This window comes from Salvelinus sp. IW2-2015, linkage group LG27 (assembly GCF_002910315.2).
Source record: "Salvelinus sp. IW2-2015 linkage group LG27, ASM291031v2, whole genome shotgun sequence".
Taxonomy (NCBI): Eukaryota; Metazoa; Chordata; class Actinopteri; order Salmoniformes; family Salmonidae; genus Salvelinus; species Salvelinus sp. IW2-2015.
The window spans coordinates 11,551-25,721 of NC_036867.1; the positions used below are offsets into that span (position 1 = coordinate 11,551).

Here is a 14,171-nt window from a genome sequence, read left to right on the forward strand (position 1 = left end):
TGTGACCAGGCACGGTGGATAAAGCCTCACCTTCAGATGGAGGTGTGGTTTCAGAGAAGCCAGCTGTGACCAGGTACGGTGGATAAAGCCTCACCTTCAGATGGAGGTGTGGTTTCAGAGAGAAGCCAGCTGCCAGCCTGTGACCAGGCACGGTGGCACTTTAATAATAAAACATTTGATGTAATAAATATATCACTAGTCACTTTAAACAATGCCACTTCATATGTTTACATTACTCATCTCAGATGTATAAGCTGTACTCTATACCATCTACTGCATCTTGTATATGCTGTACTCTATACACTCTACTGCATCTTGCCTATGCAAGATATGTACTTATTCATTCCTTTACACTTGTAGTTAAGGTAGTTGTGAAATTGTTAGATATTACTGCAAGGTCGGAACTAGAAGCACAAGCATTTCGCTACACTCACATTAACATGTGCTAACCATGTGTATGTGACCAATAAAATGTGATGCTTGTCAACGCATTAGGGAGAGTGAACAAGTGCACACTTCTGGGTGAAGGGAACAGAATCGGAAAGCTGCATGTGTCTAAGACCCATCAACAACAAAAAAAAATCAAAAAACCAAATCAATAGAGCGTTAACTGGTAACCTTTCCTTAATACGTTCAACTGGACTGGTTTGGGTTACAGTTAATAGCTGAATCTCAATAGTGTAAAATGCCATAAAAAGTTGGCCATTTTGAAGTAGATGATCATGTGTCAGGAAACTCGGGTGTTCGCGGGGCAGGAAGTACATGGTGAAGAACATCGAGAGGACCGACACACGTGGGCCTTGGCCGACTGTTACGCACACCTCTAGGAAGAGGGAACGCAACACCCTGCTACAACTCAACTCCCCATGGAGTGAACGAGGTATGGGACTGTAGGTGCGAGTAAGGATGACAAAGGCAGAGAGAGTGGTACCGTTTACAAGGAATTTATTCCGTCACACAGTAATTTTGGGGAAATGGGGCTGGACGGAACCAAAGCAAAGAAAGTAAATATCAAAGCCCCCTCTCCTACCATACCTGCCTACCCACTACTTACCTAACTAGCACCACCTGGTGCGCTAACCAAAATACAGGGGATGGTCCGCCCAGGTCTTAACTAGTGTGCATAGACAGAGTATATGTATGCCCGCGGGCCTCTTGCCTAAGCACTCCCAAGGTGCCTTCCCCTTCCCCCCTGGGAACAAAAACAGAATAACACAAACAATGTCAATAATCAAAACACTGCATCCTACTTACACACACAGGACACACTAATTAGCTCTCTCTCAACAACACCCAACACACTCATCAATTCTCTTCTGAGCAACAGAACACTGGCTATATAGCTGGAGAAGGAGTCTAATGGGATACAGCTGTATCCTGACGAGAGTGCGGGGTCAGCTCCAATTAGCAATGAGACCGACCAATCAGCTGCTTGGGGGAATTTCAGGAAGCCATCCTGAAACACACACATACAAAACCACAACACAGAAACTGGGGAACGTAACACCGACTCAATCCACATCTTAACTGACGTTTTCAGCCACATATCAGTTTAGGAACTGACTTGGTTGGCTCTAATGGTCTACGGCAGGGGTTCTTAAACTTTTTCAGAATGGGACCCAAATTAGAAATTGTGTGTTTTCCTGGGACCCAAGCGTAGGAAAATATGCAACTATACATAAATATAGGTACATTTCATTGCCCTTATGCATAAAACAAATGTAATATAGACAAAAACAAAAGATTAAATATCCATATAAATATATATTAATGTTTAATATCCCCCATTAAAAACACTCTTACAGATCTGTCTAGGTTGGACCTGTTGCTGCTAAAATACAAGAAATAATTTATTCTAAACTGGAATAAACAGATTGATCACATCACACAGATGTAGACCAACAAGCATGTCTATATTCTGGGCTCTGTTTTAGACAGTACAACACGGAGGTCATGCTCAGCCTTAAACTGTTTCTGTACTTGTTTTTTAAGTATGTCAGAGTTGAGAACCCTGACTCGCATAGGTATGTGGTGCCAAACTGGACCAGAACATCTACTGCTTTCTCAGTCAGGCAGGAGACCGCTTCCTGCAAGGTCGGATTGGTGTTTGGTGTATTGGTGTTTCATGACGATTGAGCTCAGTCAGAACTTGTTGCTAGCATGAGTCCATTTGATGACAGCAGTGAGTGATGGCGAGTGGGAATGACAAGTCAGCGGCAGACAGCGCATCATCTTCTGCTGAACCACAGCGCGTCATCTTCTGCTGAACCACAGCGCGTCATCTTCTGCTGAACCACAGCGCGTCATCTTCTGCTGAACCACAGCGCTGTCATCTTCTGCTGAACCACAGCGCGTCATCTTCTGCTGAACCACAGCGCGTCATCTTCTGCTGAACCACAGCGCGTCATCTTCTGCTGAACCACAGCGCTGCATTGTCTGTGTCGCGGAGTGATCTTCAAGAAAACTGCAGAAAAAAAGATCTGGTAAACCACGAAGCACACAGGTATCTCCCTCTCACACTCGCACAGCTGCCAAACTGAGCAGAGAGCGCAGATGCACTTGGCCAAATCAATTTCAGTAATTAATGAAATAATTATACATTTCCTCTGACACGTCACAACCCACCGTTAACATGTCCGCGACCGACCCATACTTTAAGAACGGCTGGTCTACGGTAGTGTAGCACGGTATACCGAAACGTTTATACATTTTCGATAGTAGAACATGAAAAACGATTTGGTGCTAGAATGTGTTACTTTCGGTACTTCTGTAAAATGTGTCTCACGGATCAAGTCTGTCTGGCTGGCTGGATAACTGACTGAGTGTGTGACTGATAAGCAGAAAGGGTCTGGAGGTGTTTTACTCACCATCATCAATGATCCAGTCATCGTCCTGCCTCTCTCACCATCCGAGAGTTCCTCGTCCGCCTCGTCATACACACTGGTCAAATCCGCCACCTAGACACAGCACACACATCAAAACAAGGCTATAACACACACCAGACAACTTGTTCACTAAACACACAGATTAAAAAGGGGCGAAACTGTTAACACTCCTGTCAGAACAGGGCTTGGACAACGAACACACATGACTCTCACCTCGTATTTGACCTTCTCTCCCTTGGCTCTCTTGAGCTGCCAGACCACAGTCATCCCCTGAAAGCACGTTCAGGGCAGGCAAGTGACTATCTGCTTTTAGCAACGCGGGTGTATTTACATACACTAGCGTTACTTCTTATTGTATTGGGTTGCACAAGAACAGTCTGTGGGAAGCCAGAAGTTAAATAAAATGAAAATAAATAAAACAATCCGTTGATCATTATGACGGGAGAATTTGAGACAATATCTAAAGTAACATATTATACTGTAAAGTGTTGGTCCCATGTTTCATGAGCTGAAATAAAAAGATCCCAGAAATGTTCAATACTCACAAAAACCTTCTCTCTCCAACTTTGTGCAGAAATCTGTTTACATACCTGTTAGTTAGCATTTCTACTTTGCCAAGATAATCCATCCACCTGACAGGTGTGGCATAACAAGAAGTTGATTAAACAGCCTGATCATTACACAGGTGCACCTTGTGCTAGGGACAATACAAGGCCACTCCAAAATGTGCAGTTTTGTCAAACAACACAATGCCACAGATGTCTCAAGTTGAGGGAGCGTGCAATTGGCATGCTGACTGCAGGAATGTCCACCAGAGCTGTTGCAAGAATTTAATGTTAATTTCTCTACCATAAGCCACCACCAATGTCCTTTTAGAGAATATGGCAGTACATCCAACCGGCCTTACAACCGCAGCCATGTGTAACCACCAGCCCAGGACCTCCACATCAGACTTCTTCACCTGCAGGATCGTCTGAGACCAGCCACTCGGACAGCTGATGAAACCGAGGAGTATTTCTGTCCATAATAAAGCCCTTTTGTGGGGAAAAACAAATTCTAATTGGCTGGGCCTGGGTCTGGATCCCCAATGGATGGGCCTTGCTCCCAAGTGGTTGGGCCTATGCCCTCCCAGACACACGCCCCTGCCCAGTCATGTGAAATCCAGATTAGGGCCTAATTTATTTATTTCAATTAACTGATTTCCTATATGAACTGTAACTCAGTAAAATCATTGCGTTTATATTTTTGTTCAGTATATTAAAGAGACTTTCCAAACGTGGGTCTGTTGTAAGCAGAGGAAGTTTGGAAAGTGTTTAATAATACATTTATTTAAATATTGTCTCAAATTCACCCTGTCATAATGACCAACCGGCATGCCCACTGGCACAGTAAGTTGAAAAGGAACTTGGGGAGGCTCCAAGATGGCAGCTTGAACGCCCGCTTCCTACCGAGCTCTGCATACCAACTTTTGAAAGATAGTGAAAAGTGTATTATTTTGGACTACGAAACTAATACTTTGCTTGCTAAAAACACCAGGTTATTGATGATTTAAGATTATATTTTCCAAAATGTCACAGCGCGCTGACAGAAAGAGAAATCTTATGGCTAACTCCTCAGCTAGCAATGCTCAGGCATCATCCAATGTCGTTACCCAGGAGGCAAATGCTTTGATTGACAACTGCACAACTATACTGGTCTGACAGACTCTATGCCACTTACCGTGTCAGACGACGATTTTCCTGCTTTGCCTATAACCCCAAGCAAACCTCCAGCTTCCAAGAAAGGCATGTCTGGAACTGGGCCCAGATCCCACTGCGAATAATTTTGTTATCGCCACTCATCAATGCAAGTTGCGATGCCTTAGAGAAAATGGTTGGCGACAACTCAATGAAAATCGAGGACTTAAAAAAAAAAGTTGAAATGGAACTTCTGACTTCCTGTTTCGGTGTAGCCCAATTACAATAGAAGCAACGCTAATGTATGTAAATACACCCGCGTTGTTAAAAGTAGCTAGCGACAGACCACTTCCTAAAATGTCAACATCACAGAGTAGCTAGCCAGCTAACGGTGGGTAATTATTCATATTACGAACATTCAGTGTAAATGTAATGTAACTAAATCTAGTAAATCTGGAAAAGCTAGCTAACGTTAACTGGCTAATAGTTTCTTTGTTGTTAGTGAGAGCTACTGTAACGTTAGCTGACAGCATGAGCTTGCTGGCTAAGCCGTATTTGCATGTTCACTCTTGTCGAGCTCGCTAACATGCTTGTTTGTTTACAGTAACTTTCCGTTCAGACTCACTACCGCCTGGATTGTCCTTCTCTGTGTTAGAAGCCGGAGCCATTGCTATTTATTGACAACCTTCACCTCTCTCTTGGTACACAGCTCAACACAACAGAAGTTTCCGCACCAAAAATTCTTCCCGGTGAAAGTCATTTCCAGGAAATGACGCAGCATGAAAGCAGCCAATCGCTGGTGTTTTCGAAGCTAGTCCAGAGAGGAAGAGGCAAAGCGAGAGGATTTACTCCGCTCGAAATCTGTCCACGAAAATAAAACCACTAATTGAAGAGTTGTATGGAGGACAATGAGAGTGTAGAATTTGGTCAACAAAAAATGTAATTGCTACGTGATGTTTATTTGATCGAATAGAAGTTCCGTAATGGTTAGGTTGTTAAGAATGCACTGATATAAGTGGACTCACCTGGCATTTTGGCAATTAAAAACAATAGGACTTTAAATCGGAGTTCTGCCTGTTGTTCACACGCCTATCTGCCCTCTCATTGGCTAGAGTGATCCCATCTTGTCTCGCCTCTCCCGTCTGGCTTCCATCTTTGAGAACATGTATTTCCATTGTTTGAGCGGTCTCTTTTCAATATATAATCTTTGGCTTGGCGCTTGGTATAACAATGTGTGTGGTCCAATGTCCGCTTGATGGCAATGTTGTTTCATCGTCGATGTAGGCTAGTACTGTAGGCCTACACTAGGTTACAACCTAGTTAACCTTGAATGCAATTTACAATGTATTCATCACTTTATTAGTCTGGGGGTCTGGACTGTAAGGAAGGTTGGTGATGGTGAGTTAAAGTTTGTTTATTGCTTGCTTGTTTCATCATCAAGAACACTCGTGCTCTCGGCGACATGGTGCCAATAAACACACCATCCTCTCTCTCTCTCTCTCTCTCTCTCTCTCTCTCTCAATTAAATTCAAGGGGCTTTATTGGCATGGGAAACATATGTTAACATTGGCAAAGCAAGTGAGGTAGATAATATACAATAGTGAAATAAACAATAAAAATTAACAGTAAACATTACACATACAGAAGTTTCAAAAATAAAGACATTACAAATGTAATATTATGTATATATACAGTCTTGTGTCTCTCTCTCGCTCTCTGTCTCTGTCTCACTCACTCACTCGTATCTCCCACCTCATTTGACAAGTTAGGGAACATTTCTCTGAAGAGAGGCGAGGCCTATTTACAGATGCTTTGACAGCAGAAAGTGTCGCCTTTTTATCGCAATGAAGCTTGTTTCCATGGTGACCCTGGCGGGACTCTGTGCGCGCACAAAAGATTCCCCTGTCCCAGATTTGGAGGATGAAAGCGCGCTCGGGCTTGTGGGACACGCAGACGCATATTGGCACTGTGGTTCTACAATGCGTTTAAACATCAGTCCTACAAAAGATCCATTGTAGCCCATGCAAGTGCAGGTCTCTACTGTTCAGCTTTGTTCTTGTTTTTGGATTATTGAAGGAATTAACACAGACAACGTTGTCAACGTGTGATAGGTCTAGGCATATAGCCAGTGGTGTAAAGTACTCAAGTAAAAATATTTTAAAGTAGTACTTTAGTCGTTTTTTGGAGTATCTGTATTTTACTTTACTATTTATATTTTTGACTACTTTTACTTTTACTTCACTACATTCCTAATGAAAATAATGTACTTTTTACTCTATACATTTTGCCTGACACCCAAAAGTACTCGTTACATTTTGAATGCTTAGCAGGACAGGAAAAGGACCTATTCATGCACCTATTAAGACGACATCCCTGGTCATCTTTACTGCCTCTGATCTGGCAGACTCACTAAACACAGAACATCCCTGGTCATCCCTACTGCCTCTGATCTGGCAGACTCACTAAACACATGTGCTTCGTTTGTAAATTATGTCTGAGTGTTGGTGTGCCCCTGGCCATCCAAAAATAAAATGGTGCCGTCTGGTTTGCTTAATATAAGGAATTTTAAATAATATATAATTTAACATTTGTCAAACTTGTAAGTCGCTCTGGATAAGAGCGTCTGCTAAATGACTTAAATGTAATGTAATTATAAACTGGGTGGTTTGAGCCATGAATGCTGATTGGCTAAAAGCTGTGGTATATCAGACCATATACCACAGTATGACAAAACATGTATTTTTACTGCTCTTATTATGTTAGTAACCAGTTCATAATAACAATAAGGCATCTCGCGGTTTTGTGGTATATGGCCAATATACCATGGCTAAGGGCTGTGTCCAGGCACTCCACATTGCGATGTGCATTAGAACAGCCCTTGGCCGTGGTATATTGGCCATATACCACACCCCTTCGGGCCTTATTGCTTAAGTATATTCGAGCGATTACATTTACCTTTGATACTTAAGCATATTTAATACCAAATACTTTTAGACTTTTACTCAATAAGTAATTTACTGGGTGACTTTCACTTTTACTTGAGTAATCCTCTATGAAGGTATATTTACTTTAACTCAAGTATGACAATTGTGTACTTTTTCCACCACTGCCTATAGCACTCTATCTGCTATAAAACATCAACTTTGGGTACACAGTGTTGTGCCTTCAGTGTTACGCAATGAATTCTTGAACTAGGCTAGACTGAGAGGCAACGTATGGTCAGAGAGCCGATGTGTGACGTATCTGGATATTTAGAGCGTGAGAGTATTTGTTTTAAAGATATTCAGGGCATGCTAATTTTGTTTCAAGATACCAAATGTGGCCACAACTTTAGTAACCTGGACACATAGCTAGCTACTCGTTCATTTAGCCCACTTGGCCACAGAACAAGATCCACTAATTGGGCATGCCTGTAGTTGGTGAACATTGTGCCCGGTGTGGCCGGTCACGCATGTGTGTTTGCTCATGCATGCATGTCCGACCCAGGCCGGCGGTTTTTAAAAACGAACGTGCACGCCTCACTCGACTACACTCGTGCGCTGAGTGTCTGCCTCGGTGCCTGTTGGTGACGGTTGGAACGAGGGAAGGGAAAAGCCAAGACCGTTTTTATACAGTCAACGTTTTGACGGACAAATACGCGTCTCTAATCATGGTGGGGCGGACAAGCAATGGAACGCAAGATTACGCAGGTGCTTCTGGTGCGCCCGGACGCAGGAGAGGAGCAGGCACGGTAAATCAGCCAACCAACAATAGTATACTTGTAACCTCTACCTGTACTATGGCCTCAGCCAAGATGTCTGGACCTTTATGGCACAGGACATAGTGGAATTGGGCTGTCCTTTAATTGTGGTTGCTGGTTCAAGCCTTTAGATGTCAGTCATGTAATAAATGAAATAGACCTATCAAGTAGGCCTACTTTTTCCCAGATTACTTTTGTGGCTGTAGTAAGGTAGCGGCTGTAGTCTCTGGCTGTAGAAAGGTAGTGGCTGTGGCTGTAGTCTCTCTATAACTATGCAACAGTGTCCTTTATGTTCTTGTAGAGGTATTTAAAGAAAGACAGATGTAGAGTCAGAGAGACTCTTATATAAAGTGGTTAAAAGTGATACAAAAAAATGAAGTGAGAGAATGTTCCAGGGGAGAGAGAAGTAAAGATAGAAAGAGGAGAGACAAGTAAAGATGGAGAGATGGATAGAGAAGTAAAGATGGAGAGAGAAGTAAAGATAGAAAGAGGAGAGAGATGGAAAGAGAGGAGAGAGAGGTAAAGATGGAGAGATGGAGAGAAATGTAAATATACAGTGAACTCGGAAAGTATTCAGACCCCTTTCCTCTTCCACATTTTGTTGCCTTATTCTAAAATGGATTACATTTTTTTAAATCCTCAACAATCTACACACACTACCCCATAATGACAAAGTGAAAAACAGGTTTTTAGACATTTTTGCAAATGTATTAAAAAAAAAAAAAAATAAAGAAATACCTTATTTACATAAGTATTCAGACCGTTTGCTATGAGACTCCAAATTGAGCTCAGGTGCATCCTGTTTCCATTGATCATCCTTGAGATGTTTCTACAACTTGATTGGAGTCCACCTGTGGTATATTAAATTGATTGGACATGATTTGGAAAGGCACACACCTATCTATATAAGGTCCCACAGTTGACAGTGCATGTCAGAGCAAAAACCAAGCCAAGAATTGTCCGTAGAGCTCCGAGACAGGATTGTGTTGAGGCACAGATCTGGGGAAGGGTACCAAAACAATTCTGCAGCATTGATGGTCCCCAAGAACACAGTGGCCTCCATCATTCTTAAATGGAGGAAGTTTGGAACCACCAAGACTCTTCCTAGAGCTGGCCGCCCAGTCAAACTGAGCAATCGTGGGAGAAGGGCCTTGGTCAGAGAGGTGACCAAGAACCCGATGGTTACTCTAATAGAGCTCTAGAGTTCCTCTGTGGAGATGGGAGAACCTTCCAGAAGGACAACCATTTCTGCAGCACTCCACCAATCAGGCCTTTATGGTAGAGTTGCAAGACGGAAGCCACTCCTCAGTAATAGGCACATGACATCTCGCTTGGAGTTTGCCAAAAGCACCTAAAGGACTGTCAGACCACAAAAAACAAGAATCTCTTTTCTTATGAAACCAAGATGGAACTCTTTGGCCTGAATTCCAAGCGTCACATCTGGAGGAAACCTGGCACCATCCCTACGGTGAAGAATGGTGGTGGCAGCATATTGCTGTGGGGATGTTTTTTCAGCCTCAGGAACTGGGAGACTAGTCAGGATTGAGGGAAAGATCAACAGAGCAAAGTACAGGGAGATCCTTGATGAAAGCCTGCTCTGGAGTGCTCAGACTGGGGCGAAGGTTTACCTTCCAACAGGACAACGACACTAAGCACACAGTCAAGACAATGCAGGAGTGGCTTCAGGACAAGCCTCTGAATGTCCTTGAGTTGCCCAGCCAGAGCCTGGACTTGAACCCGATCGAGCATCTCTGGAGAGACCTGAAAATAACTGTACAGCAATGCTCCCCATCCAACCTGACAGAGCTTGAGAGGATCTGCAGAGAAGAATGGGAGAAACTCCCCAAATACAGGTGTGCCAAACTTGTAGCGTCATAAACAAGAAGACTCAAGGCTCTAATCACTACCAAAGGTGCTTCAACAAAGTAAAGGGTCTGAATACTTATGTAAATGTGATATTTCAGTTCTTTATTTTTATACATTTGCTAAAAATTCTAAAAACCTGTTTTTGCATTGTCATTATGGGGCATTGTGTGTAGATTGTTGAGGGGGGAAAACAATTTAATCCACTTTAGAATAAGGCTGTAACGTAACAAAACGAGGATAAAGTGGTCTGAAAACTTTCTGAATGCACTGGAGAGAGAAGTATAGATAGAAAGATTGAGAGAGGGGAAAGAAATGTAAAGATTGAGAGAGGGGAAAGAAATGTAAAGGTAGAAAGATTGAGAGTGGGGAGAGAAATGTAACGTTAGAAAGATTGAGAGAGGGGAGAGAAATGTAAAGTTCAGAAAGATTCACTTCCATGTTCCTGCTGGTTCATAGGAATAAAATAAGGTTAAAGCTCTCTCTAGGTTCCTTCTCTGTACTGTATATCATTGCAATTCAGTAGGAAACATTATACTGTTCCCGTATATTCTTAAACGGTCTCCTGTCCTCCCCCCTCCCCCTTGTTTTCTCTCATAACACCTGATCCCCAAAAGCACTGGATAGGTGTCTACTACTATAACAGCCTCCTGCTTTCACCTATCCTGATGTGGTCAAGGAGGAAAGGTGGCAAGAAACTGGAGCTGATTAAGACTGTTGGGACACAGCACAGGGAGGAACCATTCCAACCTTTGAACACATAGTGGTGTCTCAATAGTCTACTCTAAAGAGGGCTTCCTTCATTTGCACTGATGTGAAAGAACTGGGTATATAAAAGCAACCACCTTAGTGTGCATGTATGTGCCATGATTACTTTCACCTATAGTGTGTTTTCAGAGGAGAGGAGAGAGGAGCTATTGTAGACTATTGACAGTTAGCCTCCTAGACACTAATAGTCACTGCCATCCTTCACTGATGGTCCTAGCCAGCTCAGCCAATCCGTATCACTGATGCAAATGAGACAGTGGGAGCTGTGCACTGATTGGAGCTCTCTCTCTCCCCTTTGTCATCGCCATGGCAAGAATTTGGAGACGCTTGGCTGCTGGTCTGTGAGCGAGGGATCACTCTGCCAAAGGGAGGAGAGAGGGAGGAGAGAGGGAGGGAAGAGGTAGAGTATAGGGAGGGAGAGAGGAGAGAGAGTAGGGCAGAGTGGGCGGGGATATAGGGGGAAGTGAAGAGAGGGGAAAGAGGCCGAGAGAGGAAGAGAGAGAGGGAGGTAGAGAGAGAGAGAGAAATAGAGAGAGGTATCATCTCACTGATGCTGAGTCACAGACAGGGGGTTCAGCCGCCGTATCCCATGAGCCTTTAGGGGAAACATGGAGGAGCTCGAGCACACCTGCCCCCAGCTGGTCACGGTAGGGTCTGTGTGTGTGGAGGGGAGGGGGGCTAGCTCGTCTCCTTGTTGTTATGAAACAGATCCACTGTCTGTGTGTGCCTTTGGGGGATGTTCTGAATGCTGAGTGGACTGTGTGTTTCTGTGTGTTGGGGGAGGGTGGGGGGATGGGTGTGTTTCTCAGTATTGGCAGGGGTACGTGTGTATAAGCAGTCTAGCATAGATCTCCTGACATGGACACAAAAGCTCAAGAAAACAGGGGCGATGCCAGCCCCATTCAGTCTCTCGCTCTCTCGCTCTCTTTCTCTCGTCTGTTCGCATCTCTCCCTTTTATTCTTTGTGCCTCTCTCCTGCTCTTCTTCATCTCCCCCCTCTCTCTCTGTCTCTCTCTTTCTTTACTCCATCACAGCGTTGTTGTTTTCTTAGTTAATCCTTCTCATTCTAGACGTTCTCTGCTTGTGCCAGTGTAAGGGTGTAGTAAGCATGCTCGCTGCGGTCACTCTGATTGGCCGATCGTCCGAGGCATCCGCCTGCCCTTTGTCCGCTCTGGGCTCCTCCCTGATTTCACCTTGCAGTGGATTGTGGGAGAAAAGTTACCTAAGTGCGTCCTCCTCACTGTTCCGTTCTCCCCATCTGTTGCCATGGGGATGGGAGCTCACACGGGAGCTCTCTCTACCTCCTCTTTGTTCTATCTCATCCCTTATCCGGATGGAATACGTAGAGGTGGAATTACCTTCATATATCTTGTGTTATGGGAGTGGATCTATGATGTCATTGGGGATGTCACTGGGGAAGTCATGCATCTTACATTTTCTCTTTGTCTCCCGCTCTAGAGAATGAGAGCCAGAGAGATGTCAACAATGTAAACATATCTTTCTCATGCCAATAAAGCCCTTTGAATTGAATTGAGAGAGATGGAGAGAGATAGAGAGATAGAGAGCGATGGAGTTCCATTTTAGCCAGACGTAAATCAATACCACTGAGTGCTGCTTGTGCCATCACCATGTAATCGATAGTTGTGATAGAGAATAGATAATAGTCCTGATCAATAATCTAATGGACATTACTAAGCCAGAGAGAGGGGATAGCAATCAAGAAGGGGACATGAGTGTCATTCAACTTATTTTTTATCTCCTCCATCTCTCGCTTTCTCTTTGTCTCTCCGTCCCCCTTTCAAATTCTATTGGATTCTTTCTGCCTCTTTTGCTTTTCAGGTTAATCTTTCCTCTCCCTTCTTTTCTTCTGCTCTTTGCCACTCTTTTCATCTATCACGTTGTTCCTCTGTAAATCCATACCATTTGTGGTTTGTTGCGAAGAGTAAAATGGTTTTGTAGATGTGAATTTGATGCATGTGCTGTTTTAATATGCTTTTGTAGAGTTAACAATAAAGTTAACGCTCTAACGCTGAACCAATAAAGTGACTAACAGTTAAATCTCTCTAAATCTCTAAATCTCTTGAACTGAATCAATTCAGTTCAATTCACTTGGCTTTATTGGCATGGGAAACATATATACATCGCCAAAGCAAGTGAAATAGATATACAAAAGTGAAATAAACAATAACAAATGAACAGTAAACATTACACTCACAAAAGTTTCAAAAGAATAAAGACATTTCAAATGTCATATGTCTATATACAGTGTTATAATCATGTGCAAATAGTTAAGGTACAAAAGGGAAAATAAACAAACATAAATCTAGGTTGTATGGGTCTCTCTCTCTCAGATGCTGACAGAGCCTGCTATCTTTGCCAAGGACACCAGCTGTGAGTGCCGCGCCCCTCACGAGAAACTCTCCATCGCTCAGGCCCGCAGAGGCACCCCAAGTATACCTCTTCTTCTGTTCCCAGATCCATCACTAGTTTACCACTGTTCCTGCTCTTATCCTCATTCTTCATCCTCTCTTCTTCTGTTCCCAGATCCATCACTAGTTTACCACTGTTCCTTAGAATCAAGAACAGGAAGACAAGAATCACAGAACAGGAAGACAAGAATCACAGAACAGGAAGAAAGCACACTGATAAAGTGACGCCCAGAAAGAGCCATGCACGCTAGCACATTACTCTAGATACACAAACAGTTAGAAAAGCTGAATAAACAGGTGTGATGGAAACAGTTAGACACACCTGGTGTTTCTCCAGGAAGTCCTGTGTGAGCGTCCATGGTGCGTCTCGGACCACCTCGTCCACATAGCGACAGTGTCTCAGAGCCTCATACCTCTCATCCTCCGTCATCACCGTGAAACCCTTGTACTTGTGGGTCGTTCATCACTGCACACTGACACACATACACAAAGTCACAAAGGTACGCAGTAACCTTAGAGTATGAATAACATATATGTTTAGCTAAGAGTCATTATATCCACATGTTTTATAAATGTATGTCTGTACATATCTACATGTGTGTGTGTACAATACCTCCCACTATGAGGTATGCATTGGGGAAGAGGTTCTTGGCCTGCATCAGGGCTCTGGCATGGCCGGAGTGGAACAGATCAAATATTCCATTGCATATACACGCACTGGAACGGTCCACTGAAGAGGACACACAGAGAGTACGGTTTTTACACACAGAGTTTACATCTAGAGGACACACAGAGAGTTTACATCTAGAGG

At 43.4% G+C, this 14,171-nt stretch overlaps 1 protein-coding gene and 1 long non-coding RNA gene across 4 annotated transcripts; one reads left to right on the plus strand and one right to left on the minus strand.

Annotated features, from left to right (window-relative positions):
- Positions 1-928: 928 nt before the first annotated feature.
- On the minus strand, positions 929-5,311 carry LOC111953185 (DNA polymerase alpha catalytic subunit-like). Of its 3 annotated transcripts, none has more exons than XM_023972280.3 (4): positions 4,605-5,311; positions 3,099-3,155; positions 2,868-2,957; positions 929-1,456 (listed from the first exon to the last, which is right to left on the minus strand). In XM_023972280.3, exons 1-4 carry the CDS (start codon positions 4,671-4,673, stop codon positions 1,247-1,249), a joined length of 426 nt encoding a protein of 141 aa, XP_023828048.3. In that variant the 5' UTR covers positions 4,674-5,311; the 3' UTR covers positions 929-1,246. The 3 variants fall into 3 exon arrangements, with proteins under 3 accessions (XP_023828048.3, XP_070291678.1, XP_070291679.1); XM_070435577.1 differs by having other exon boundaries at positions 3,099-3,262; XM_070435578.1 differs by having other exon boundaries at positions 929-2,464; positions 4,605-4,687.
- LOC139023143 (uncharacterized) lies at positions 4,868-6,057 on the plus strand. The gene is made up of 2 exons (XR_011474293.1): positions 4,868-4,952; positions 5,271-6,057. It is a non-coding gene; the product is annotated as an uncharacterized lncRNA (long non-coding RNA).
- The last annotated feature ends 8,114 nt before the right edge of the window (positions 6,058-14,171 follow it).

Bases quoted from the DNA above. Each gene is read 5' to 3' on its own strand.
- LOC111953185 (XM_023972280.3), bottom strand. From the start codon at position 4,673: ATGCCTTTCTTGGAAGCTGGAGGTTTGCTTGGGGTTATAGGCAAAGCA. The intron at 3,156-4,604 runs GTAAGTGGCATA...ACGTGCTTTCAG, and splicing joins GAAAATCGTCGTCTGACACG to GGGATGACTGTGGTCTGGCA. The intron at 2,958-3,098 runs GTGAGAGTCATG...TGCTGTGTCTAG, and splicing joins GAGAGAAGGTCAAATACGAG to GTGGCGGATTTGACCAGTGT.